General features: G+C 32.9%; 1 protein-coding gene across 5 annotated transcripts in view; it reads left to right on the forward strand.

Annotated features, from left to right (window-relative positions):
* NAALADL2 (N-acetylated alpha-linked acidic dipeptidase like 2) overlaps nucleotides 1-25,557 on the forward strand; it is an 887,154-nt gene that overhangs the window by 744,204 nt on the left and 117,393 nt on the right. Inside the window, exon 12 of one of the 5 annotated variants that reach the window (XM_045539697.1) lies at nucleotides 18,383-18,413. The exons of the other annotated variants lie outside the window; for them this stretch is intronic. Within the exon in view, the coding sequence (XP_045395653.1) occupies nucleotides 18,383-18,394 (12 nt within the window). The 3' untranslated portion in view covers nucleotides 18,395-18,413. Of the gene's footprint in view, nucleotides 1-18,382; nucleotides 18,414-25,557 lie in introns of those variants that run through there. 5 annotated transcript variants of the gene reach the window in all.

Below are 25,557 nucleotides of genomic sequence, written 5' to 3' on the forward strand. Positions count from 1 at the left end.
AAATCCTTTGTTCAATTTTTAATTAGATTATTTGATTTTTTCCTATTGAGTTGTTGGAGCTCCTTATATATTCTACTCATTAATCCCTTGTCAGATGGGTAGTTTTCAAATATTTCCTCCCATTCTATGGGTTGTCTCTTCAAATTATTCATTGTTTCTTTTGCTGTCCAGAAGATCTTTAGCTTGATGTTGTACTATTTGTCCAATTTTGCTTTGGTTGCCTGTGCTTTGGGGGTATTACTCAAGAGGTCCTTGCTCAGACCAATGTCCTGAAGCATTTTCCCAATTTTTTAGTAGGTTTATAGTTTCAGGTCTCAGATTTAAGTCTTTAATCCATTTTAATTTTTTTTGTATACGGCAAGAGAAAAATGTCTAGTTTCATTCTTCTACACATGAATGTCCAGTTTTTCCAGAACCATTTATTAACCTTTCCTCACTGTATGGTCTTGGCACCTTTGTCAAAGATAAATTCACTATAAATGAGCGGATTTATTTTTAGGTTCTCTAGTCTATTCTATTGGTCTACATGTCTGTTTTTATGCTGGTGCCATGCTCTTTTGGTTATTACAGCTCTGCAGTATAATTTGAAATGGGGTAATGTGATTCCTCCAGTTTTGTTCTTTTTGCTTAGGATGGCTTTGGCTATTTTGAGTCTTTTGTGTTTCCATATAAATATTAGGATTGTTTTTTGTATTTCTGTGAGGAATGTCATTAGTATTTTGATGAGGATTGCATTGAATATGTAGATTGCTTTGAGTAATATGGACATTTTAACAATATTGATTCTTCCAATCTATGAGCATGGAATATCCTTCCATTTTTTGTATGTCCTCTTCAATTTCTTTCATCAGTGTTTTATGGTTTTCATTACAGAGATCTTTCACTTCTTTGGTTAGTTAAAGTTCCTAAGTATTTTATTTTATTTGTAGCTATTATAAATGAGATTTATTTCTTGGTTTCTTTTTTCAGATTGTTTATTGTTGCCACAGAGAAATGTTACTAATTTTTGTATGTTGATTTTGTATCCTGCAACTTTACTGAATTTGCTTATCAGTTCTAATTTTTGTGTGCGTTCAGTCTTTAGGTTTCTCTAGATATAAAATCATATCATCTGCAAACACAGATAATTTGACTTCTTCCTTTTCAATTTTTATACCCTTTATTTCTTTCTCTTGTCTGATTACTCTAGCTAGAACTTTCAGTACTATGTTAAATAACAGTGGTGAAAGTAGGCATCCTTATTTTGTTCCAGATCTCAGAGGAAATGCTTTCAGTTTTTCCCCATTCGGTATAATACTGGCTGTGTCTGTGATACTTGGCTTTTATTGTGTTCAGGTAAGTTTCTTCTATACACAGTTTTGAATTTGTATCATTAAAGAATGTTGAATTTTATTAAATGCTTTTTCAGTGTCAATTGAAATGAACATATGGTTTTTGTCCTTTTCTGTTGATATGCTATATCACATTGATTGATTTGTGTACGTTGAAACATCCTTGTATCCCTGGGATGAATCCCAGTTGATCATGATAAATAATCTTTTTAATATGTTGTTGGATTTGGTTTGCTAGTATTTTGTCAAGGAATTTTGCATTTACGTTCATCAGAGATATTGGTCTATAGTTTTCTTTTTTTGTTGGGCCTTTGTCTGGTTTTGGTATTAGGTCTTGTAGAATGAGTTTAGTAGTATGCCCTCCTTCTGGATTTTTTGGAATAGTTTAAGTAGGATTGATAAGAGTTCTTCTCTGAATGACTGGTAGAATTCAACAGTGAAGCCATGGAGTCCTGGGCTGTTCTTTGATGGGAGACTTTATATTACTACTTCTATCTCATTGTTTGTTATTGGTTTATTCAGGTTTTGGATTTATTCCTGGTTCAATCTTGGTAGGTTGCATGTGTCTAGAAATTTATCCATTTCTTCTGGGTTTTCCAACTTGTTTGGCATATAGTTGCTCATAGTACATTCTAATGATCCATTTGATTTCTGCGGTATCAGTTGTAATATCTCCTTTTTCATCTCTGATTGATTTATTTGTGTCTTCTATCTTTTTTTCTTAGTTATTCTGGCTAAAGGTTTGTCCATTTTGTTTATCTTTTCAAAAAACCAACTTTTCATTTTGTTGATCTTTTGCACTGATTTTTTTTGGCTTTAATTTCATTTATTCTTGTTCTGATCTTTATTATTTCTTTTCTTCTACTCATTTTCGGTTTGATTTGCTCTTGTTTTTCTCGTTCTTTGTAATACATTGTTAGGTTGTTTATTTGAAGCTTTTCCATGTTTTTGATGTTGGCATTTATTGCTATAAACTTTCCTCTTCTTACTGCTTTTTCCACATCCCATAGGTTTTTATATGTTGTGTTTTCACTTTCATCTGCTTTGAGAATTTTTTTTTTTTTTTTTTTTTCTTAATCATGATTTTATTATTTACTAGAATATAGGTTATGAACATAATCCTCTCAATATTCTCTTTTAATGTCATCTTTTCTGGTATTGCTTTTTTTGTATATTTTTTCTTTTTCTTTGATGAGATTTGCCAATAGCTTCATCAAAGAGCCAGATCATGAAAACTTTATAAATTCTATTTTTTTTTTTTTTTACCTTTTATTTATTTATTTATTTTTTTTTATATATATATATTTTTTTATTTCAGCTCATCATGGGGGTACATAAGTTTAGGTTATATACATTTTCCATGTCCCACCCATCCCCCCGAGTCAGAGTCCCAAGCGCGTCCGTTCACAGAGATAGAGCAAAGAAATAAGAAAAAAGACCAGAGTCTTCAAGAAATGTGGGATTATGTGAAGAAACCTAACGTGAGAGTTATAGGCATCCCTGAAGGTGAAGAAGATAATAAGCAAGGGCTGGATAAACTATTTGAAGACATAATAGAAGAAAATTTCCCAGGCCTTGCTAAAACTTTAGATATACAGGTTCAAGAAGCTCAAAGAACCCCTGGTAGATTCATAGCAAATAGGAAAACACCACGCCACGTAGTCGTCAGACTGACCAAAATATCCACTAAAGAGACCCTTCTTCGAGCTGTAAGGAGAAAGAAACAAGTAACATACAAAGGGAGGCCCATTAGAATTACGCCAGATTTCTCAACTGAAACTTTACAAGCAAGAAGAAGTTGGGGCCCCATTCTCACTCTTCTGAAACAGAATAATGCCCAGCCTAGAATCTTGTACCCAGCTAAGCTAAGCTTTCTATATGAAGGAGAAATTAAGACATTCTCGGATAAACAAGGACTGAGGGAATTCACCAAGACAAGGCCACCCCTCCAAGAAGTACTCAAAAGAGAGTTACACATGGATCATCACAACAAAGACCCACGAATGTAAAACCACCCAAGAGCTAAAGATCAAATTCTAGCCACCACAATGGCTCAAGAGAGAAAACATAGCAATGAAGTTCTACCCAATAAGATAAACAGAAATCTATCCCAATTATCAGTTCTCTCACTAAATGTCAATGGCCTGAATTCCCCACTCAAGAGACATAGACTGGGCCAATGGATAAAAAAACACAAACCAAGTGTCTGCTGCCTTCAGGAAACTCACTTAACCGGCAAAGATGCATTTAGACTGAAAATAAAAGGATGGAACCTGATATTTCAAGCAAATGGTAGCCAAAAGAAAGCTGGTGTGGCAGTTTTAATTTCCAATAACTTAGTCTTCAAACCAACAAAAGTAATAAAAGACAAAGACGGTTACTACATACTGGTGAAAGGCACAATTTTTTTTTTTTTTTTTGAGACAGAGTCTCACTTTGTTGCCCGGGCTAGAGTGAGTGCCGTGGCGTCAGCCTAGCTCACAGCAATCTCAGACTCCTGGGCTTAAGCGATCCTACTGCCTCAGCCTCCCGAGTAGCTGGGACTACAGGCATGAGCCACCATGCCTGGCTAATTTTTTTGTATATATATTTTTAGTTGGCCAGATAATTTCTTTCTATTTTTAGTAGAGACGGGGTCTCACTCTTGCTCAGGCTGGTCTCGAACTCCTGACCTCGAGCGATCCACCCGCCTCGGCCTCCCAGAGCTAGGATTACAGGCGTGAGCCACCGCGCCCGGCCTGCTTTGAGAATTTTTAAAATTTTCTTCTTAATCTCTTCATTGACCCACTGTCATCAGGAGCATATTGTTTGATTTCCATATGTTTGTATATGTTCCAATATTCCTTTTCCTTTTGATTTCTAGTTCTATTCCATTGTGATCAGAGAAAATACTTGGGGTGATTTCATTTTTTTGGATTTTTAAAAACTTGTTTTATGGCCTGCCATATGGTCTATCTTTGAGAATGATCCATGAGCTGAGGAGAAGAATGTGTATTCTACAGCAATTGGATGAAATGTTCTGTAAATATTTATTAGGTCCACTGTGTCTATAGTACAGATTACATCCAATGTTTCTTTGTTGGTTTTCTGTCTGGGTGATCTGTCCAATGCTGAAAGTTAAGTGTTGAGGTCTTCAATGATTATTGTATTGGGGTCTATCTCTCTCTTTAGGTCTAATAATATTTGCTTTATATATCTAAGTGTTCCAGTGTTGCATATATATTTAAAATTGTTGTGTCCTCTTGCTGAATTGACCACTTTGTCATTGTATAATAACCTACTTTGTCTCTGTACAGTTTTTGCCTTGAAATCCATTTTGTCTGATAGAAGTATAGCTACCACTGCCCTATTTTAGTTTTCATTTTCATTAAATATCTTTTTCTATCCCTTTATTTTCAGTCTGTGTGTGTCTTTATAGGTGAAGTTTGTTTTTTGCAGACAACATGTAGTGTTGCTTTCAAAAGAGAGAATTTTTTCCTTAATATGTATATGTGTTTTGGGTTGTCTAGGACACTTTGACTTTGATTTTGGGTGCCTGCAGTAGTATGATCTTTATATGATTTCTTAGGTATTACCCAAAGTCAGTAGTATCTTTGATTTCCTCAGTGGTTTAGGAAACAGTTATTAGTTGAGGCTGTGGTAAAGTCTTGCTTGGGATTTGAACACCAGCTGAACCAGTCTTTGGGCTGAAGTTGTGGCAGCAGTGAGCTGGGTATCCATCATTTTAGATCCCAGAGCAGCTTATGCTGGTAGTGGTGTTAATGTATCCGGGGGATGGGGGGCAAGTCTTGGGCCTTCAGGTAGCTTGCTTACAAACTAGTTGTTGGAGCAGATATCTGGGTGGAATCTCAGGCCCTTCAGCAGCTGATGTGATGTGAGGATGGTAGTAGCCCTGGTGGAGCCACCTACAAAGACACAAGTGGTCTATGTTGATGTTACTGGTAGCTGCAATGGACTGGGAAGGCTATTCCCCAGTCCCATAGCTGCCTATAACAGGGTGATGGATATTGTCCTAAGTGTGCTTAGAAGAGCTTGTTCACCCCTGCCTCTTCCTGGCTAAGGGGTGATCGCAGCCACATCACCTTGAACTCAGCCTGAGGGTAGGGTATATCCCAGTGTTAAAATTTCAAAATGGTGCTGACCACAGCTTGTAATCAAAGAGGGCAGGGCCCCTTTTGGGCAAGTGGCATGGACAAGAAACTGTGTGGAGTGCAGTCTGTTCATGTCTCAGACTTACAGGAGCCTGTAACAGGGCTGTAGTAATTGTCCCAGGTATGCATAAGAGACCTTGGACTCTCCTGTCCTTATTCAGCTGGATAGAACTGCAGCTGCTTTAGCCTGAAGTCAGCCCAAGAGTGCAGCACCACCAAGCTTTTTTAAATTCACAAAATGTCACCTTGGGCCTGTGACCAGAGAGGATGGGGCCCCTTCAACACAAATAGCTTGGAGAAGATGCTGGGGGCAGTGCCGTCTGCTTGTGTCTTGTTCTCACTGCAGTATGGAGCAGGACAGTGGGGATTGTCCTAGGAGTATATGGGAGAGCTCCCCTGTACCTCCTCTGGGTGGGCCTCAGCTGCATCAGCCCAAACTCAGCCTGAGTGTGGGCCATCATTTAGCTCTAAACTCACAAAATGTCACCTTGGCCTGTGATCAGAGGGAGTAGGACCTTTCTCAGGTAGGGTACACTGGCAGGAAACTGTAGGGAGAACAGTTCATTCAAGCCTCAGTTCCACAGCAGCCACCTGCAGGATGGTAGGCAACACCCCAGATGTGTGCTAGAGAGTGTGGTTTCCCTGCCCCTCCCCAGCCAGTCAGGGCTTGCAGCCACATCAGCTCAAACTGAACCCAGTGGCAAATTGGACCTGCATAGAGAAGGTTGGGGCCCCACCCAGTTAAGCAGCATGGGTAAGAAACTATGGAAAATGATGTCAGTTCATGTCTCAGTCTCAACAGCAGCCTGAAGCAGGGTTCTGGGGACCTTCCCAGGGGTGCCTGGTTGCACCTGGGTTTCTCTATCCCTCCTCAGAGCTGCACAGTGGCTGCAAGGATGCCTGCAGTTCCCTGGTATCTATGCTCTCATAATGGCACCTGGCTTATGCTGCTCTAGGCTTGGATGCTGGTGGGATTCCACGTGGGTTTTCTCTCTGAAGCAACATCTCTGTGCAATCTTCAAGTAACTCCCTATGTTAGGCCCAAGACCTGCATGGGTCAGAGAGTTTTCTTGTGGTCAAGATCGTAAAAGCTTGTCTTAGAGAGTAGAGCATTGGGGGCTTCTCTCTTTCTGTTTCCCTGCATCAAGGAGCGTCTCCCTGTTGTGTTTGGTAGCAAGTAGACCATTTTGATGCCTTTGGTGCTGAACTCAGGGGGTTCAACATGGGGCTCTGGATGGCCAAGAGCATTGTCCAATGTAAAAAGAACTTTAAAAGACAATCCCTTACTGACAAGGTACTTCCTGACTTTAAAGACAAAGCACTAATGAATTAAATCCAAAAAAAGGGATCTCATCCAGGCTTTCTTGTTGTACAAGCAAAAGATTTGCAGCTGGTGTTTATCATTTCCCTTCAAGGCTAAATAAATGCTAATCTATTTATTTCAGGGTTAGCAGCTTTATAGAAAATGATAATCCTGATCATAAATCTGGCAGTATTTGCACAAAAATAGTTATCTTATTTTATCCTGCCTTAAATCCTGGTGCTCACTTTTCTTCCTTACTAATAAATATCTTTTTTGGTATTTTTTTCCAATATGGGACACTTTTGTCTACATTGAAAACCTGTTTAGGCAGATAGCTCTTTTTCCTCAATGATCTTCTTAATGACATCTGGGAACTCATCTATTGCCTATTGGTTGGCAGAAGCTGCTTCTCCTATTATCTTGACATTTTTTAAAGCCAATCCTCTTTCTAAAATTATCAAACCATCCTTTGCTGGCATTAGATTCTCTGACTTTAGATCCTTTAGCTTCCTTTCACTTTAAGTGATCATGTAATGACTTTGTTTTTTCTCAAATCATATTAGAGCCTGTAGGTAAGCCCTCCTAGTAGTGATCCTTCACCCATTTAAAAAGCTTCATTTTCAATATGAGATAAAAAAGAAAACTTCACAAAAGCACAAGGTTTTCACAACTTCTGACATAGCTGTAGTGACAGCTTCACAAATTTCCTCTTATTTTTTAAATGATGGTTGATACACAGGATTCATTTATTTTGAAATGGCAGGCAACTACAGTTGCAAACCTCACTCTATGGTGCATATCAAGTAATTCAACATTTTCTTGTAATTTCATGACTTTTTGCTGCTACTTGGGAGCACTTCTGACCTAGCATTTCTAGTGGCACTTTGAATGTGTCCCATGGTGTTAGTCAAGATTTACTGTATTGAACTAAAAACAATGAAAAGTACATGAGAATTGTGAAAGATCACTTTTTACTATGATGTACAATTTACTGGAGGGATGAACTGCTTATCTGAAGATGATTAGCATCACACTGCATTTTAAATGATACTGGCAATACCTGAGCTCACCAAAATAGGAACAAGAAATGGCTGCAAAATTATTACTATATTACAGTATGCACTAGTTAATTTTATACACTTAAGATTTAATACTGCATCTTTACATTTGTTTACATTTATTTCATCTGTGAACGGTGACATGTATGGTCTGTAAGTGTATGTGTAAGTTTTGTTAAATTTTACCTTTTTATAAAACATTTGTGTATATTTTATTTAGTAAATAATAAAATAGACTAGGATCTACATATATTTTATGCATTCTTGACATACTTTTTAATTAATTTTTTTGATATTTCTATGCCACACATTTTTTTTTCAAATTGCTGCAGATCTCCAAGAAATTTTTCAATATATTTATTGAAAAAAATCTGAGTATAAGTGAACCACTGCAGTCCAAACCTGTCTTGTTCAAAGGTCAAAAAAATATATACATATACACATAAAATGTGTATATATATGTGTTTGTATACATACATATATTTATATGCACATGCATGCATGCACGCACGCACACACACACACCCCTCTCCAAATGTCTTTGTAGCCTGGAGTTTGCCAAACAATGCAAAATTATTATAATGTGTTTGTGTATTTCTTCCTAAATAGTGAAGAACACATATGCTGCTACAGTCTTGGATTCCATAGTGTGCATTTTGTGATTGCTGAAAGAAAGTGCTTTTGAAAAATCACTAGAAAATCACTTTCATCAGAAAGAGAGATTTCCTCTTACCGCAACAATATGTAGCAATACTTTGCAGTTAAATATTATGAAACAAAGAGCACTGTAGTTGTACTTAATGAAAAAAAGCCACTTTAAAGTACTTCAAAGTGTCACATCAGGTTGCCATATTGCTTAGACTACCCCCCTTTATTTTCTATTTTCCATTTTCACAGTTTGGTAGATGCCTGCTATAGATGCTAGAATTTACAGTTGGTTTTCTGTGAAAGGAAAATTAATACAAAAAGGAAAGCAAATAATATGTCCTTTGTGCGTCTTAAATGGCTGATACTAGCATTCTTATGTCCATTGAAAGGAGCTTTAAAACTGTCCAATTCAGCCCCCTAATTTTACACATAAGGTGGCTGACTCACAAAGTTTGGAAATGGCTTGTCTAAAGTCATTTGGCTGACATCTCAAAGCTAGCCAGTACTACAACTGAACTGCAACTCCCAAAATGCTGACTTTTAGTTTATTACACTATTTACTATTCAGCATGCTATGCCTCTTTCCACTTAAATATTAGATAACAAAGCTTTCTTTAACAGTAATAACTGTCTGAGAGTTTGAGAGAAACAGTCATAGTCCCACTATTCCAAGTTATGTGAATTTCAGGTACATGTGTCTCAGAATTCAAGATTTTTAAAATATCTGTGTAGTTACTTGATATGTCAGTCCATGTAAAATTGTCTCAGTTTAAATGAATGAACATTTTTGGTAAATGGAACTTTCAATTTAACTAAGGTGTAATTCATTTATGCTTTGAAATCCTCTTAAGATAAATAGCCTTGAAAAAAAAGGTATATGCCTCTTGGGAATCCACTGTCATAAAATTTAACTTATCTCTCAAAATTATTATTTATTTTTAGACCAAAATTCATTAGCCAAAAGTATATAGTTTGATATCCAAGTGTTACTAACCGTATAGCATCATATTTAGAAAGTAATGTTTAAAAAACATCTCTCTAGAGAACTACTAAATGGAGTATACCTAGATGGAAATTTGAACTCTTTTCCCAAAGTTTTCCAGAGAAAGAAAGCTGAATGCTTAGTAGTACAGGGTAACCAAGTTCATTAATTATCACTCTTATATTAATAAAAATTGATATTGTAATAGCAAATATTTTCCTGGAACATGCCTATTACTAATTTTTGCATCAGATAAAAAGAATTGGTATTTTAAATGAATGCATCTTGTTGTTACCGTGATAATGGCCACCATAACTGAGCAGCTACTATGTGCCAGATATTGGACCAGGAAACTTCATGTATCATTTTTATTTAACCATCCCACTAACCTTGAGGAATGAGTGTTGATTTGCCATCTTGCATATAGAAAATAGAAAAAACTAAAGACTCAATAAGATTGAGTAATTTAGTCAAGTTCATCCAAACTAGTGATTCCAGGTGACTTAAGAAAATTTGTGTTACAATGCCAGTATTTTTTTTTCCTTGTGGGAGTCAAGCCCTCTCTTATTTCCTCATTCTAAGTGCTAATAGAATTCTAAGTACTTGTTTGTATGAATACACTATTCATATAATTATTTAAGTGAATAAATAATAATGGAATTCTAAAAGCTATCTAATTCAAAGGTTTAATCACTATGCATTGTGTACTAAAATCCACTGTAGGGCTCCAAAGGTAAAATAAATGTCAGAGGAATTAAAGCTAAAACCAGTATTCTATTTTTTGTAAAACCATAGAATTCTTATTTTCCTATTGTTTATTATCATATTGACCTAATTTTTATAATGAAGATATTAAAATAAAATGTGAAGATTTCAACTAAACAGAATAATATTTCTGCTTGTTTACTAATTAAGGCTTGGATAAAAAGAGAAACTGGCAAGCAAGTCAGAAAGAAATACTCATATTACTGGTTTTAGTGAGCCCTTTAGAATTTTTTTCTTTATCAGCGTTGCCAGGTTACAATCTGCCAAAGAACTCAATCTAATAGATATGTGAGATATATATGTGTGTGTGTATATATATATCCTTATATATATAACACCATATATATATATATACGCAGTATTCATTCCTTATAGGTAAAAGTTGTGATTCTATGGAAGAATGTGACTGATCATAAATATCTCAGCATTCTACAATGTGAAATTACTTTCTGTAGTTGGATAGCTATATTGAATGAAATTAAAATTTTATTATTTTAGCATGACCTCGGAGATATTTTTTGTGTATGCATTCCACACTTGCTATAGTTGCTATGGATTATGTAATCCAGATGTATTGGTTCCTATGGGTTATGCAACTCAAATGACAGGGCCCACAATGTAGTCTCCTCAGATTATCAAAGGACTCTATCAGGTGCAGCTTTATTACTCTATAGGAAAATTGTCTAGTTTGAGGAAACTTTATCTGACAGATTTATTTATTGTTCATTAAAAATGATATATTAATTTTTATCTTGATACTCTGAGGCTCCCTTGACTGGCTTTCTTTCTTGTATTAAGTAGAGGTTGTAATTTGCTGGTATTAAGGAATATGGAAACATTTAGTAGGTTAATGGATAAAATATACAATAGGGTGCAAATTGAATATGATAGCTTTGCTTCTTTCTTGAAAAACAAAGAACATACAATCAGAAGTTCTCAGAATTCAGAAATGCTTTGTATGTTTTCATAGTTGATTTGGATATACACTATTTCTAGTATGCAGAAATAAAAATATATAGCTACTAGGAAATTTATGGACACATCCAAACAACCTTGATTTTTAAAGTTCATTGTATCTTGAATCTAACAGATTTTATTATTTTTTAAAGTAAAGTTGCACATTTGCCTCCATTAACTTTACATTTGTCAAAGCAATGTTTCCCAGGGTATCTCACAAATAATTATTTTTAGTAGGTCTTATAATTTGTATTATTCTACTTGCATAGAGATACTAGGCACAATACACACACACACACACACACACACGTGTTTGTTACATTCTGCATTTACAATGCTAAGGGTGAAGAGTGTAGATCTCAATGCTCTAGACACAGATCACAGATGTGATCTTGTCCTCAGTTTATTAACCAAGTCACTTTGAGATATTTAGTTAAACTCTCAAAATATTTGCTGCTTCATCTGTAAATTAGTGATAATAATATTTACCAAATAGTGTTGGGAAGATCATATGTCTCACATATAGTAACAATACAATGAATGTCAGTATTATGTATTTCTTTATATTTATCAATAAAGCCTTTAACATTTTTTTGCCTTTCACATTTTTACTCATTCCAAATTTGACAATGAATACAAAGAGCCTATACTTCTCAGTGATTATAGGATAATTTTTATGAATGGGTCATCAGATTTTTCATAGTATTTTAAGGAAAATTCAGAATTGTGTTTAGATTTTTACAATCAAGTAATTACATCCCTGGATATTATTGCAGCATGCTATGCAAAGTGTTTATTATTCTTGGTAATTAGCAGGAACACTGCAGTCTATTTTATATTTGGCCAAATTTCTATGACTTACTATTATTTGCTTTTCTAGTTATTGAAATGTTGGATTACTATAGAGCAAACAGAATGAACATCAGTAAGTCTTTCTGATAAATTCAGTATTTTATGATTAAAAAATTCAACTTTGTATAATTGAATTGATTAAATTCAGTATTAGATTTAAAGTATCCCATTAGTAAGATCTTTCTTCTTATTAAAAATAAATTAGATGAATTCATCATTTTGTAAAGTTTAATTTGGTTTTGAGATTGCTGTATCACACCCAGCTACCTAGTCAAAAAGAAGCTGGATTTCTGTATATATCATTTGGGTTTTTTGTCTTTTAATGCTTTGTTAGTCAGCATGTTTCCAAGGAAACTGCATTCAGTTTTCAACCAGATACTGTCTGTCTTAGTCTGTTCAGACTGCTATATGAAAATACTTTGGACCCGGTAATTTACAAACAACAGAAATTTATTGCTCACAGTTATGGAGGCTGGAAAGTCCAAGATCAAGACAACAACAGATTTGGTGTCTGATAAGGCCTCACATCTCTGTTTCAAAGATGACATCTTCTTGCTGCATTCTCACATGGCAGAACAGGCAAACAAATTCCCTTGGGCCTCTTTTATAAGGACACTAATCCTATTCTTGAGGCCTCTACCTATATGACCTAATCACCTCCTAAAGATCTCACCTGTTAATATCTTACATTGGACATTAGGAGGGATATTTGCATATGCCATTTTGTGGGACAGTGAGGATTCTTTTGAGACTAGACAGTTCACCAGGGTTTAGGAATAAGGTCTATCTGGGAGAAACAAATTAGGGATATGGAAGTGTATGATTTGTTGAGCAATAACAATGAGGATAGGAAGAACATTCTTGGAGAATTTAGAATATTTTTCTACTCTTAAGTATGTTATAATATTTTTGGTATAGTATTTTCTAATTCCTTCTCCTAAATACTCATGCTCGTAAATAGTTATGTCTTTGTCTATCTAAATCAATTTGCTAGTCTTAAATAGCCTAATCTAGTGGAGGCATAGTAATACCTTTTTAGGCTGTAGGGAATACAACAATATTGCCTGGGAGTTAGTTTGGTAAAACACAAAATTATTGGCAATCAGCTGCCTTCCTTCCAAGATCATTGCTTAGTTATAGATGTGTGTGTGTGTGTGTGTGTGTGTGTGTGTGTGTTATGTCTAAAACTCTACCTCTTGAAGTCAAAATTAATTCATGTTTTTATTAAGGGGCAGAAACATGCAAGGACTATTTTGTAAAAAGTAAGTTTCATTAGGAAAGCCATTCTTGACTAAATTTCAAAAAACTCTCCTGTATCTGTAGTCTTAGAACAATGCCTAGAACAGTGCCTGACTTCAGAGCACACAGTTTGAACATCTGCTGAACAGATTCTGGGTAAACTATACATATATTCTAAAGATCCCTTTCATAGAGCAATATTTCTTTTTTTATTAAATCAAAAATAATAACAAAACATTTCTTAATTTGAATGTGTGGTCAAAATTTATTGAACTGAAATTATAAGCCTTTTACCTGCACCTTCCCACATAAAAACCCTAAATTGTTGTCATGTTCACTTTCACTTGTATTAAGTAAAACTAATTTTGGATGAACAGGAAAAAATATAATTACTTATATTTGACTAAGGAGTTTGAATTTTTTTTCTATCAAATCCTACCAAAGGTTTTTACCTCATCATATTTCCAGCTTAAGGTGATGGTTATTTTACTAATTTCTTATGACAGTGAATTTCTCCCTCTTCATTTTGATGGTCCCTTAACTTGTATTTTCATCACCTGAGTAATGCAACTGACAAGTGTGTATATGAACACTGACACATCTCATCGATATATATTGTAGTGAAAGAGAGTAATTTGCCCAAAGATCATAGCCTGCCCAGCAATTTATCTCACACCTGCCCAGACAGACACAACAGTCTAGCTCATCCATCAAAGTTCATGATGTAAGCTCAGTGGAATTTGAAACTTACATGAAGAAAATGAGATTGGTGTAATGAAGATTATATGCAAGGTGACATAGAACAAATACTTACAAAGCCATATTTTAAAACAATTATTTGTCAACATCTAACTATTAAAGTTAGACTGAAAATATTTCAGTATATTTTTTCACATTATAGCTTCAAATAAACATTTTATGGATTTTAAATATAATAATTTCTAAACATACAAATGTAAGTTAAATTAGAGGGAAACACTTAAAAAATCTTTAACTTAATAGAATGATAGGCTAGGTGGTTTTTAAGTCCTAGATACATAGAAATGTGAATTACAAATAGAAATCTCTATATTGTTTCTATATTCTCATCACATGTTCATGACCTTAAAAAATGTAAATGCTGAAATAAATTTTGATATTATTCAATCCTAATACAATAAACATTAATATCTTTCTAATTTATTATTATAGCATCTTAACATTTTAAAAGTATTTTAGTATATTATCCCAGTTTCACAATCTTACTTCCCAGAATTAGCACTGGAAGTAGACAGATGATCATATCTGTATTTTATAGATGAGATAACTGAAAATTGGAGAGATTAAGAAACTTGTTCAAAAATCACAAAACTGGCTACTGAAAATTCCAAAAGTAGAAATGTAGATCTTCTGTATCCAAGACTTTCTTCCACAATTCAACCTCCTATGATACTTACATGTTTCAGAACATACTGTTGTATAGCAAAAAGTGGAGCGTCAGATTTTCAGAGTTTAAATGGAACTTGGAAATCATCTGGCTTTATAGATAAGAACATAATGTTCATCATAAGGCAATAGAGCTAAGAAGAGAACTCAGGCTCCTAGGTTCATCGATCAAATTCTTTTCTAGAGTACCATGCTTCTCTTCAAATATTCAGTCTAATACTTGCACATGTTAGAGCATGTGAATTCATTTTCTCTATTTTATCACTCATAATATAGAGACAACATTTTTCTAAAAGAAATGTTCCACTAATGAGGATATTATGGATCTTTTTATTAAAAAGTGGGCCAGTCTCAAAATTTGTGCATATCCATGCAACAACCTAACATGAAAAATTTCTGGTTTAAAATTTAAGTGAAAAGTATCATTATTATGCTCTATGAGCACTGAAAAAGTTCAAATTTTGTTTTATTCTTTACTTTAGCTTTGCAGATAGCAGAATTAGTCTCTGGAGCATAATGATACCATCATAGCAGTATTATTACATCAGGTGAATATGAAATCCTTAAATATTGGTTTCAGCTTATATTTGGAAGTTTTAGCACCTTGGTAGTATAGATTACATTTTAAATCAAATGAGTAAGGAAATTAAAAATGAATCTTGTTTTTAGATAGGCTTAGAAAATTAAAGTTTAAGTACTACAAAGATCTTAAATATATTAGCACTTAATTCAAATAATAGAACTTGAGTAAATTGATCTATTTATTTCTACTATAGCCATCTGTAGATTTCACACATATGTAGTTGGTACACAGTACATTTTTGACTAGTGAATATGGCTTTATGTGGTAAATATCCTAAATTCCAGTTTTTCAAATGCTCCCTTTTATGTAAAAATTTGTGGAACTTAAATCTGTGCTGGCAATAAAGAAGATAGTTGAGCATCTGAACGGATTAAATTGACTAATTTCTCAAACATCTGGGTCAGATTCTTCAAACCTCAAAACTGACCCCCAGCTCAAATATTTCAGAGCGTGAAAATATAAGCAAAGAGCCAAATTGTCATATATTTTAAAATCTCAGTAGATCTCGTCATCTATTGAAACTGTTTTATTGTTTCCCTGGGTTAGAGGTTAGGAGTTGGAGAGGGTGGTGAAATTTCAGGATGGGGTTGTGTTCTGTTGCTGTGGTATCTATCAATCTCTTTGTTTCTTAGAATACTGCTTTTATTGATGCTAGCACAGAGAAAGCAGGCCACTGAGATCCAGTATCATAACTGTAGTATAAATAGCATCAGATTTAGTAACCAGAACACTAAACTGGAAGTTAGAAATTATACACCTTGGTTTTCACGTGGCCTTGAAATTGTTTGCTATCCTTAGATATTCATATAACCTCAGATATCTGTTTTTTTGTTACAAAAGGATGAAGTTAGACCCAAGGATGTATTTTTTCTTCTACCTGTGAGTTTATCATGAGGGAACACTCATGAGAACACTTATTTTAGTGTTGAATTAATACTTAGTGTTGTATTAATATTTGAAATATACCATGGTTTCTATTCAAAGATGATTCTTATTAATATAGCTCATTTATCATTTGACTAATTCATTGGGTATTCACTGCATAATGGACTGTCCAGCTTGCAATGTGGAAAGTATTCCCATCATCACACTGCACTGATAGGTTTCAAGTAATTACATTGGTTTAATACTACATTCTCCTTCAACTGGCAAGAATTACTGCACCCCTTCTTCAGAGGAGCTATTTTCATTAGGCAATATGTGACCTCTTCTTGGAGTTTATTATTCTAATAATTACTCGGAGAGATGGAGAAAACTGATTACCTTGGTATTTTTAGTACCTTTATTTTTTACAATGAATTTTGTAGCTGCTAGAGTTACTAAAATGCCATAATATCCCTTAAGTTTGGCCCATGTAGCTATCAGAAGACGAATCACTGTGGCATTTTACAAGTTTTATGCCATGGCCACAGATTCTGTTTTATAAGCTATTGTTTGCTGTATTACAATAACCTTAAGAACAGCATTGTAATTTAACTTTAGTATTGCAGATAACTCTTACTGCATTTTCAGATGTTTTCATTTTTCAAGCACAAAAATGAGACTGTCTAAAAACTGCAGCTGTATTACATGTGAATGAGTTTGGTCTTGTTTACGTGACCACAGAATAAATAACAGCAATCATATAGCACCAGGAAACAATAATGAAGGGAAAGAAAATTATACCTCAAGCCATTCTTGTTAGTTTGGGTTGTTTCTTTTTGTATCCAAATCTTAATATGATTTCTGCTTCTTTCTCGTGATTGCTGCCCCCTTTGCAACAATTACTATCTCCTAATCAGCTTTTAGATTTTGCCTTGGTGGCAATATTAGTAGTATTAGTACATATTTTTTTTTTCTTTAACAAAACTATTAGATTGCTTAGGTTTTTCACTGGACATGATAAATAGTTAAGAATCAAAAAGGTTGAATACCATAGGGAAACAGTCATACATCTTTGTGCTTTGATATTCTTTTCTCAGTTGCAAATTTTGTGACTTAAACAACATTTATTAATAGCAACTGTTACTTATTAAGCATTTACTATATGCCAGGCACTGTATCATGTGTTTTATATTCATTATTTTTTGGTAGTTGTTATCCCCATTTAACCAATGGGCAAAAAGGGCTTGAAGATTCTACCTCAAGAGGGTTAACCAACGTTGTAGAGAACAGATTATTCTATTATGGGCTATTGGTAGTGTTTAGTACCAAAGCATATTTATCGGCATATTCCCACATGCTCTTCTAACTTCCCAAAGAAAATAAACAAAAAGGAAATGTGTATCTTAAACAAAATACAAGTTATTTCAGTTTTTGATTCATTATTAATTATGATTTTCATATGCGTTAAAGGTACTGATGACTTCTGACTTTGAAATCACATGACAATCTATTTTAACCAAATAAATAATATACAAGATCCAGAGTTGTGTTCCTTTCCTAGCCCCAGTGATCATTATGACCTGAGTTGTATCATTATGAAGAACCTTTTCTGCTCTCTTGTGTTGGAATCACCCTCAAAGCTTTCATCACAGTCTTTAGAATATCCCAATGATATGCAATCTTTATTCATTAAGGATGAAAACATTTTTTTCAAACTGTTAATCAACTGAGATTATAACATAAAATCCTAGTGCTATACCCAGCAGACAAATATTTAGTAAATTTGGGTCTTGTTAATATTGTTGTTAATATTAATGTATTAAAGCCATGCCTGATAACTACATTGAATGACCAAATCGGGAAATACTGTTTGCAGCACTGATAATAATGAGACTGAGTTCCATATTTGCCTTTGGAATGACCCTAAAGGCAGCTCCAAAAGAGAAATATCCAAAATTTCTTTAATTAGTAGCAGTCTGAGGTAAGCGAATAATTTCTCTAGTGATTCAATGACAGGCACCACTCATTTGAATGATTAGGCCTAGTTCATTGTTTAAAATACCCTTGTTAGTACTTGATAATAATTTCATAATCAATATAGAAATATAATAATAGCAAATACTTTATTTAGAGCTTATTGAGTAGTATTCACTTTACATCAATTTATTTACTATCCATAACAACTTTATGAGGTAAGTTTTATTATCATCCTTTCATTTTACAGATGAAGAAGTAAAGGTGTATGGCTAAAACATAACTTGCCCAAGATAGTGGTGAGCCAGAAAGTAACAAAGCTAGGATCTGAACCGAAGCAATCTGGTTCCAGTGTCTACGTGCAGAGCCATGTCTTGGGACAGTCAACAATAACCCCTTAAAGTAAAGTAGGAAGTACATTAACTGTCTTTATAAAGATTGTGAAATAAAGTTTAAGAATAATTAAATGAACTTAATTAAATTGACTTTAAAACTATTTTTATATTTTAATCAAAATTAGTGACACAATTAGATTTTTAAATGCATATAATATTTTTTTTCCCATTAACAGGAATTTTCAGTCCTGTAAAACATACGAATTTTGTTTAAGTGAAATAATGGAGGAACATCTGGCTGTTCTTGACCCAAGGCACTTTAAAATTGCCACACAAAATTGTTCAACATTTTGGCAAATTTCATTTCTTTATAAGCTTTATTTCTTTAAAGAACAACATACATGAAGAATATTATAAATAAAAAGTGTTTCTGTACCACTTAAAAAATCAATTAGAAAGACATATTAATTTTCAGGTCACTGGTCACTCTAATTGAATTGCAATTTAATTCAGTTAGAGAAAACTTTTGAATATTCTTAGTACATATATAAATTAGCTTTTTTTGATCTTGTGAGCGGTGAGTGACCTCTAGTTGTAAAAAATTTAAAAAGCAAAAAACAAAAAGAGAAATTTTAAAACCTAACCAATAGAAGGATGTTTTAAGTGTGTCTCCCAGGGGAAATATTATTTTAATTTTGTTGTAGACAGTTTTGTTGTATGACTTATAATTTATGAATTTGAAATTTTTATTGAGGAAGTGAAAAAATAATTTGAACTTTATTTTAATTGCATGTATTCTATAAATGCCTGCAAAATGTTAATTTTTTTAAATTAAAATATCTTCTGAACTATATTCCTGGATATAACTGAAATTTAGATGTACATTATAGCCTTCTACCTTATTGGGAGAAAAAAGTTTATAGTTGCTATAGCAATGGTATTTATTTGTATGAATTTAACCCATTGCTTTTCTCTTTAAGTTGTTAGATAGCATCTGCTATCTTACCTCTTAATGATAATTTCAGATATCTTGGGATTTACTTTTTTAATATGATTGTTGTTTTATTTTTTAAATTTGTTCTTTATTTGTATATATTCATGGGGTACAACTGCATTTTGCTACATTGAAATATTGCATTGTGGTGAAGTCAGAGCCTTTAATACATCTGTCACTGGAGAAAAGTACATTGTATCCACCAATCAAACACTTATCATCGCCCCATTCAACCCCCACCTCTTTAAGTCTCCATTATCCATCATTCCACACTCTGCTCTCATGTGAACACGTTATTTAGCTCCCATTTATAAATGAGAACATGTGATATATGTCTTTCTGTGTCTGAGTTGCTTCACTTAAGATAATGGTCTTGAGTTCCATCCATGTTGCTGCAAAAGACATGATTTCTTTCATTCTTTTTTTAAAAAAATTAAATTTTGTTCATTTTCTTTATTTCAATAGACTTAGGGGGTACAAGTGGTTTTTATATTACATAGGTAAATTGTATAGTGGTAAAGTCAGGGCTTTTAGTGTACCCATTGCCCAAATACTGTACATTGTACCTGATAAGTAATATTTTTGATCCCTTACCCACCTCCCACCCTTCCCCCATTTGAGTCTCCAAAGTCTGTTATATCATTCTATATGACCATGTATACCCATCATTTAGCTCCCACTTACAAGAGTACATGAGGTATTTGTTTTTCCATTCCTTAGATACTTCACTTAGAATAATGACCTCCAGTTCTATCCAAGTTGCTACAAAAGACATTATTTCATTCTTTGTAATGGCTGAATAGTATTCCATTGTGTGTGTGTGTGTGTGTGTGTGTGTGTGTGTGTCACACACAAAATTTTCTTTATCCAATACTCTGTTAATAGACACTTAGGTTGATTCCATATCTTTACTATTGTCAATGGTGATGCAATAAACATACCAGTACAAGTATCATTTTATATATTTATTTATTTCACTTTGGATAGATACCCAATAATAGGATTGCTGAATTGTATGGTAATTCTATTTTCTATTGTATGGTAATTCTCAAAATTCTATAGTTTTTTGAGAAATCTGCATACTGTTTTCCATAGAGTTTATATTAATTTACATTTCTACCAACAGTGTATAAGAGTTCCTTTTTGTCTGCATCCTTGCCAATATGTTATTTTTTCTTTTTAATAATAGGCATTCTGATTGGCATAAGATGGTATTGCATTGTGGTTTTAATTTGCATTTCTGTGATGATTAGTGATGTTGAACATTTTTTCATATGGTTAGCCATTTGTTTATCTTCTTTTGGAAAAAATCTATTCATGTCCTTTTCCCACTTTTTAATGTGATTATTTGGGTTTTTTTGTTGAGTTGGTTGAGTTTCTTATAAATTCTTTATATCAGTCCCCTGTCTGATGTAGAGCTTGCAAACATTTTCTTCTATTCTTCAGGTTGTCTGTTCATGCTGCTGATTTTTGTTTTACAGAAGTTTTGTGGTTTGTCTGATTTGTCTATTTTCGGATTTTTTGCCTGTGCTTTTGAGGTTTTAGCCATGAATTCTTTGCCTAGGCCAAGATCCAGGAGAGATTTCCCTAAGTTTTCTTCTAGTATTATTATGGTTTTAGGTCTTACATTTACGTCTTTAACACGTTGACCTCCATGTGAGTTGTATTTAACTCAGGCTAGTTTTGAGCTGGGGCCACATGAAGCAAAACCCTGTAGTTGGTTCGTGAAAATCTTACTTGTTGATGTTCTTATTCGTACAATTAATATTGACAATTTAATTCTAAAAATGTGGATTGTGTTGCATATAACTCATGCACAGAAAACAATAAAAAATAACAAATTAGGAAGGATTGTTTTGTTTTAATAAAACACTGTGGCCCCAGGGAAAAATTTTTTTTTCCTAATGTGGCAATCAATGTGTTAATCCACCTTGAGTTGATTTTTGTATATGGTAAGAGATATGTGTCCGATTTCATTCTTCTGCAAATGACAATCCAATTTTCCCAGCACCATTTATTGAAGAGGATGTTCTTTCCTCAGTGTATATTCTTGTCAACTTTGTCAAAGATTAGTTAGGTAAACATGTGGCTTTATTTCTGGGTTCTCTATTCTGTTCCATAATCAATAATCTATGTGTCTATTTTTATACTATTATCACACTGTTTTGTTTACTATAGCCTTGTAATATAATTTTAAGTCAGGCAATATGATGCCTCCAACTTTTTTTTGCTCAAGATTGCTTTGGCTATTTGGACTCTTTTATGGTTCCATATGAACTTTAGAATTGTTTTTTCTAATTCTGTGAAAAATAATATAGATATTTTGATATGAATTACATTGATGTATAGATTGATTTGGACAATATGGTCATTTTAATGATATTAATTCTTCTATTCCATGAGTATGGGATCTTTTTCCATTTGTTTGTATCATCTACAATTTCTTTCATCAGCATTTTGTAGTTTTCCTTGTAGAGATCTTTCAACCCCTTGGTTAAATATGTTTGTTTGTTTGTTTGTTTATTTGTTTTGTAGTTATTGTTAATGGGATTGCCTTTTTGATTTGGTTCTTGGCTATATTGTTATTGGTGTATAGAAATGCTACTGATTTTTGTACATTGATTTTGTATCCTGAAACTTTACTGAATTCATTTATCAAATCTAAGAGTTTTTTGGTGCAGTCTTTAGGGTTTTCTAGATATAAGATTATCAGCAAATAGGGATAATTTGACTTCCTCTTTTCCAATTTGGGAATTTGTAGTTAAAGTATCTTAACATGTGATATCTATTGTTACATGTTGAGATAATGAAGGCAATATCTTTTATATATTTAGATTCCATTATGATTAAGGTTTAGTTGTTTCAGCTTGGTTTCTTATTTACCCAAAGTAATTAATCATTAGAAATCCAAGAGTAGCCTATCCCCTGGAAATTTGCTCCTCAATTTTTTAAACCATTTCAGAGAAAGCTCTAAAAAAGTAGACAGCTTGCTAGAAATAAATATCTAAATTCCTTTAGAATTACTTAAAAAGAAAGAGAATTTTGTATTAGAAAATTCAAATTATGTACACCAAAAATTATGTCACCAAATTTTGATTACTGTAAGATCTCATCTATAATAGGAGTAATTTTGCTATTTTTAAAAAATGTTTTTCTTTCATTTTCTTCTGGAATGAATTATTGAAAATATCAGTGATTATATAATGAGTTTAAGCTATTTCAATTCGTTACTATGTTCCAGTATTGTTATAATGCGAAAAATTTGTTCTGATGAAATTTCTTATGAAATTGTTTTATTAATTTCTAAGACAATGTTTAACAATGTTTAACAATTCTAAGTTTTTAATCCTTGATTTCTTTTATTACAGTTTTACTAAAAGAGATCATTTATTTCAAAATTTAAACATAACTTTAATTACTGAAGCCTGGGCAGGAATTGCTGAGGGAAGGAAATGTTGCTGAATTAGAACTTGAACTGGAATCAAGAGTTAATCATTTTTAGAAATTGTGCTGGCTTTTTAATGGTGCTTGGTTGAAACTGCCCGAAGCACATTTCCATCTTAACCCCATCCAGGAACATTGGTTTATGACTAAATCATAAGTGCCAGATAATGAGTAGTATGCATAAACACCAATTCTGGCTTTACTTTGCTATTCTTCTACAGAGATATCTTTCCAATAATGGGAAGTTGATCCTCTTATCCTGTGAAGTCTATGGAGGAAACTCAGCTGTTAGTGCTGGTAAATGAAAATACCGCTGATCAAAACTGCTTGCGCTTGGCAGCTGGGCAAAGGGAATAGGGTGTTTTGGTTTTTTTTGTTAGCTTTAGTAAAAGACAGGAAAAGTAAATTGCATAACCTTTTCTGGAGCTCATTACAAAATCTGAACTTCAAAAGACTGAACTAGCAATAGAAGAAAGAGCCAGTTAAGATTGATAAATCAAGAGTTTGAACGAAAACAATGAATAGGATATATAAATTCAATCATAATGGCAAAGGACAAAACACTGATATGTAAATCTGTCACTTTTATTTGTAAGATGCTTAGGAAAGATTTGTAAATCAAAATTATTTTTAATTTAGAACTTATTAGCATAATTAGTGATGCTTAGATTTTGTATATCTGATCATGGCCTTGTAAATATAGCAAAATGTTTAAAAGATTATTTTAAGCATATATATATATATACACACATATATATATAGCTATTCTAATATATATAAGCTATTTAGTTTATAGATTATTTTCCTAAAATTCTCAGATTCAAACTGGAGAGTTGTCATCTTTGATCTCCTCAACTGTATGTTATGTTGGTACCTCAAGCCATAGTTCTTTTATGAGGAATGTTAATGAGTTTTGTAGGAATATATGTAATATTCATATTGAGCATAGATCTGATCTTACAAGATTATTTACCTTTAATACCTCTTATTGTCTACTATATGCCCAACTGACTTACTTCTGTTATGACCTTCCAAGTTTATCTTACCTATACAAAGTATTCCTTTAGCAGACAGACTCATTTATATTCTTTCTTCTAAGAGTAAGACTTTTGTACAGGTCCTTAAAAAATTTATAGCATCTTCAGTTGCCAAAAACATCTTATTTTGAAGTGGATATTGCTTTGCCTGCTAAGTAAAGAGCAAGTCAGGGCATCATCTTCAAATTAAATGGAGATCGATAACTATATAGTATTATTCATGCAAAAACAATGTTTCTGCCCTTTATTAGTCATAAGAATTTATCTTTCAATTCATTTTTTTCAAATTTTTAGTTTTTGGATTTTTTATGTACTAGAAAATACAAGTAGTGTTTTCACAAAAGTACATAACATATAAAACAAGGGCTTTATGTTGATAGATCCACATATCAATAAAATCATAGTCTTTGGAGTAGAATTAGGCCTTAAATTTCAACTGGCTTTAAATATTAAGGGCAGTTTAAAATCTTTTGGTGTGTAAATTAGATAAAATCACTAAAATAATTTTAACTTAATTTGCTTTTATCAATTAGTAAGATATCACAAGCTTCAGAATTCTAAAGTCACCGACAGGAAGACTGTGAACAGATTCCTCATATTCATGTTCCCTAATCACACAGTTCCTTTCCTTATGGAAACCAGTATTCCTGATTCCTTCTGATAGATTCTTATCATAAACATTTCAATCAATACAAAGGAGTATAAAGATTAAAATTTTAAAAAGTTAATCAAAACCCCAACTTCCCAATAACCGTGATTAATATTTATGAACATTATTTTCATAATCTCTCAATGCATATATACAATTGTAAAATAGAGATAGATGAGTAGAAATTTTAATAAAATAATTACTTAAAATGTTATATCAAGAAAAGAGTTATTATTTTTTTATTTTGTTTCATTATAAGATATATCAGTTTTCAAAGATCCCTATTATGAGAAAAAAAGTCCTGTAAAAATTTGAGAGCTTGGGTTTATTATGCTCTTTTTGTTACCTGTTCCAATTTAAGATAAAATCCATTAAACCACTGTGTTGGAAGATGTTAAAGATAGCATACTTACTATATCCTCATCTGACCCCCAAACTCTGATTGCTAATATTTGCTAATTTTTGTTATTTATATTATCAATGATTAAAATCCTTACATTTTGTTTTGTAACAGTAACTTCCAACCAACTGTTTGATAGTTTGTTTTTTTTAATTGAAATGGATTCAATGCTTACCACCAGTTTTATTAGCACATTTTTGAGTGTTTTATTTTAAGTAATCTCTTATTTGTCTGGATTTTTAAAAATATTTTTTTAAAAATCACTTTAGTTTTTGTTTAAAAATGCAGATTTTTTTAAGTTTGATATGACATCATATCTATAAAATAAAATAAATTACACTTAAATCAGTCTTTAACTATTTTTTATGAGAAGGCCAGGCGTTGCACTGAATTGTTTTAGTTCAAAACACAACAAAAAGTGTATGTACTTTTGTGAAAACACTACCTGTATTTTCTAGTACAAAAAAAAAAAAACCACTAAAAATTGTTGTAAGAATTTAGAGAAATGCCCAACTTAAATAACCTAAAAGCAAACTATATTAGTGCTCTGTGTCATTATTTTTGCT

Source organism: Lemur catta, chromosome 1 (assembly GCF_020740605.2).
Source record: "Lemur catta isolate mLemCat1 chromosome 1, mLemCat1.pri, whole genome shotgun sequence".
Lineage (NCBI taxonomy): Eukaryota > Metazoa > Chordata > Mammalia > Primates > Lemuridae > Lemur > Lemur catta.